Raw genomic sequence first — 1,322 nt, forward strand, 5'->3', positions numbered from 1 at the left:
TTTGGGTATTGGCCCATACGTGCCATGGGACCCATTCTTCATGCCTCCACGAAGCTAACTAACTGAACACAGGTTGAAGCTTCAGCCAGGGCCCTTCTCAAATCATATGGCTCACATTTTGCACTTCATTCATGAAGCTCATGAAACAAAAGAAAATGAATGTGCTGCAGGCACAATGGATGTTAAACCTCCCTCTGGTGCTGAATGAATCAATAATTCCATTCTAAGCCATGTTAATATTTTCCACTCAGGTTGTGCCAGCACAGACAAAGTCATTTACAATTTTTGCCCATCTTTACAATGGGAGATCCAATAGATCCAGGAAACCTTGCAATTTATAATCTATGCTAAATGTACTCACTTTTCGAACGTTAAATCAAGTTTGGCTTCAGAGAAACAGTTACAAAATCTTTCATAAAGCGACCAAACTAAAGATAACACAGTTGCTTCTTACATGTTATGTGACGTTAGGTTTCATAACAAGCTGTACTTTCTTATTTGGTAAAGTTGTTTATGGTTGCATTTGGAATAGCTCCTTGATTTTGCATTACCATTTGCAACTGGAAGTTCAGCTTTGAGCTGTTAGGTTGATTCACTCAACCAAGCTGTAATTGTTAACTGGATAGACTAGGGGAGAGAGCATGATCCATATTAACTGTGAGATTGTACATGTAAAATTGGAAACACTGTTCATATATGAATGCTCAATGGAATACGGCCATGTGTGCAATGCTTTTGTTGAGGGTGTGATGGATCAACAATGGGTAAAGGACAGATCTGTACTGGGTGTGCAGTGGATCAGGAGTGGGTATGAAATCCTGCTTTTGTTGTTGAGAATGAGATTCTACTCATTCTGCGATTATAAGGTTGTGTGTGCTTAAACCTTGCGTGCTCTTTAATTACTATTTCTTCTGCTTCTTGAAGAAAACAACACAAAAAAAGATGAGTTATTGAAGTCAGCTGGAATGGACACCCAGGGCTACAGCCAGAATAAAGCAGAAGTGTGCGGTGGCTGATCTGAGCTGAGACCACCCAACCTCTTTATGCTAAACTCTTTGCCCTTTGTTCGCCAAGCTGAAAATGTGCGTCTCATATTTCACCTTTTAAGCCTCGAGATTGATTTAAATTATAGACTGGGTAACAACAGCAAATGGGATTTCTAAAGATAGCAGACATTCCATGGTCTGGCGAACTGCCTGAATATTAAGACTGTGTTGAAAATAGAGTTTTGTTAATGCACCCATGTATGTAAATAAAAAATAAAAGGTATGTTGAATACCCTGGGCTTGTTACTCGCGAATGTAAACACAACTAAAAGGGGA

The 1,322-nt window shown here is 39.4% G+C and overlaps 1 protein-coding gene across 1 annotated transcript in view; it reads left to right on the top strand.

Annotated features, from left to right (window-relative positions):
• Positions 1 to 1,093, top strand: part of LOC109914703 (potassium voltage-gated channel subfamily KQT member 1) — a 337,079-nt gene extending 335,986 nt beyond the window's left edge. Inside the window, exon 12 of the mRNA XM_048607164.1 lies at positions 925 to 1,093. Within this exon, the coding sequence (XP_048463121.1) occupies positions 925 to 946 (22 nt within the window). The 3' untranslated portion in view covers positions 947 to 1,093. The remainder of the gene's footprint in view (positions 1 to 924) is intronic.
• The last annotated feature ends 229 nt before the right edge of the window (positions 1,094 to 1,322 follow it).

This window comes from Rhincodon typus, chromosome 17 (assembly GCF_021869965.1).
Source record: "Rhincodon typus isolate 14 chromosome 17, sRhiTyp1.1, whole genome shotgun sequence".
NCBI lineage: Eukaryota > Metazoa > Chordata > Chondrichthyes > Orectolobiformes > Rhincodontidae > Rhincodon > Rhincodon typus.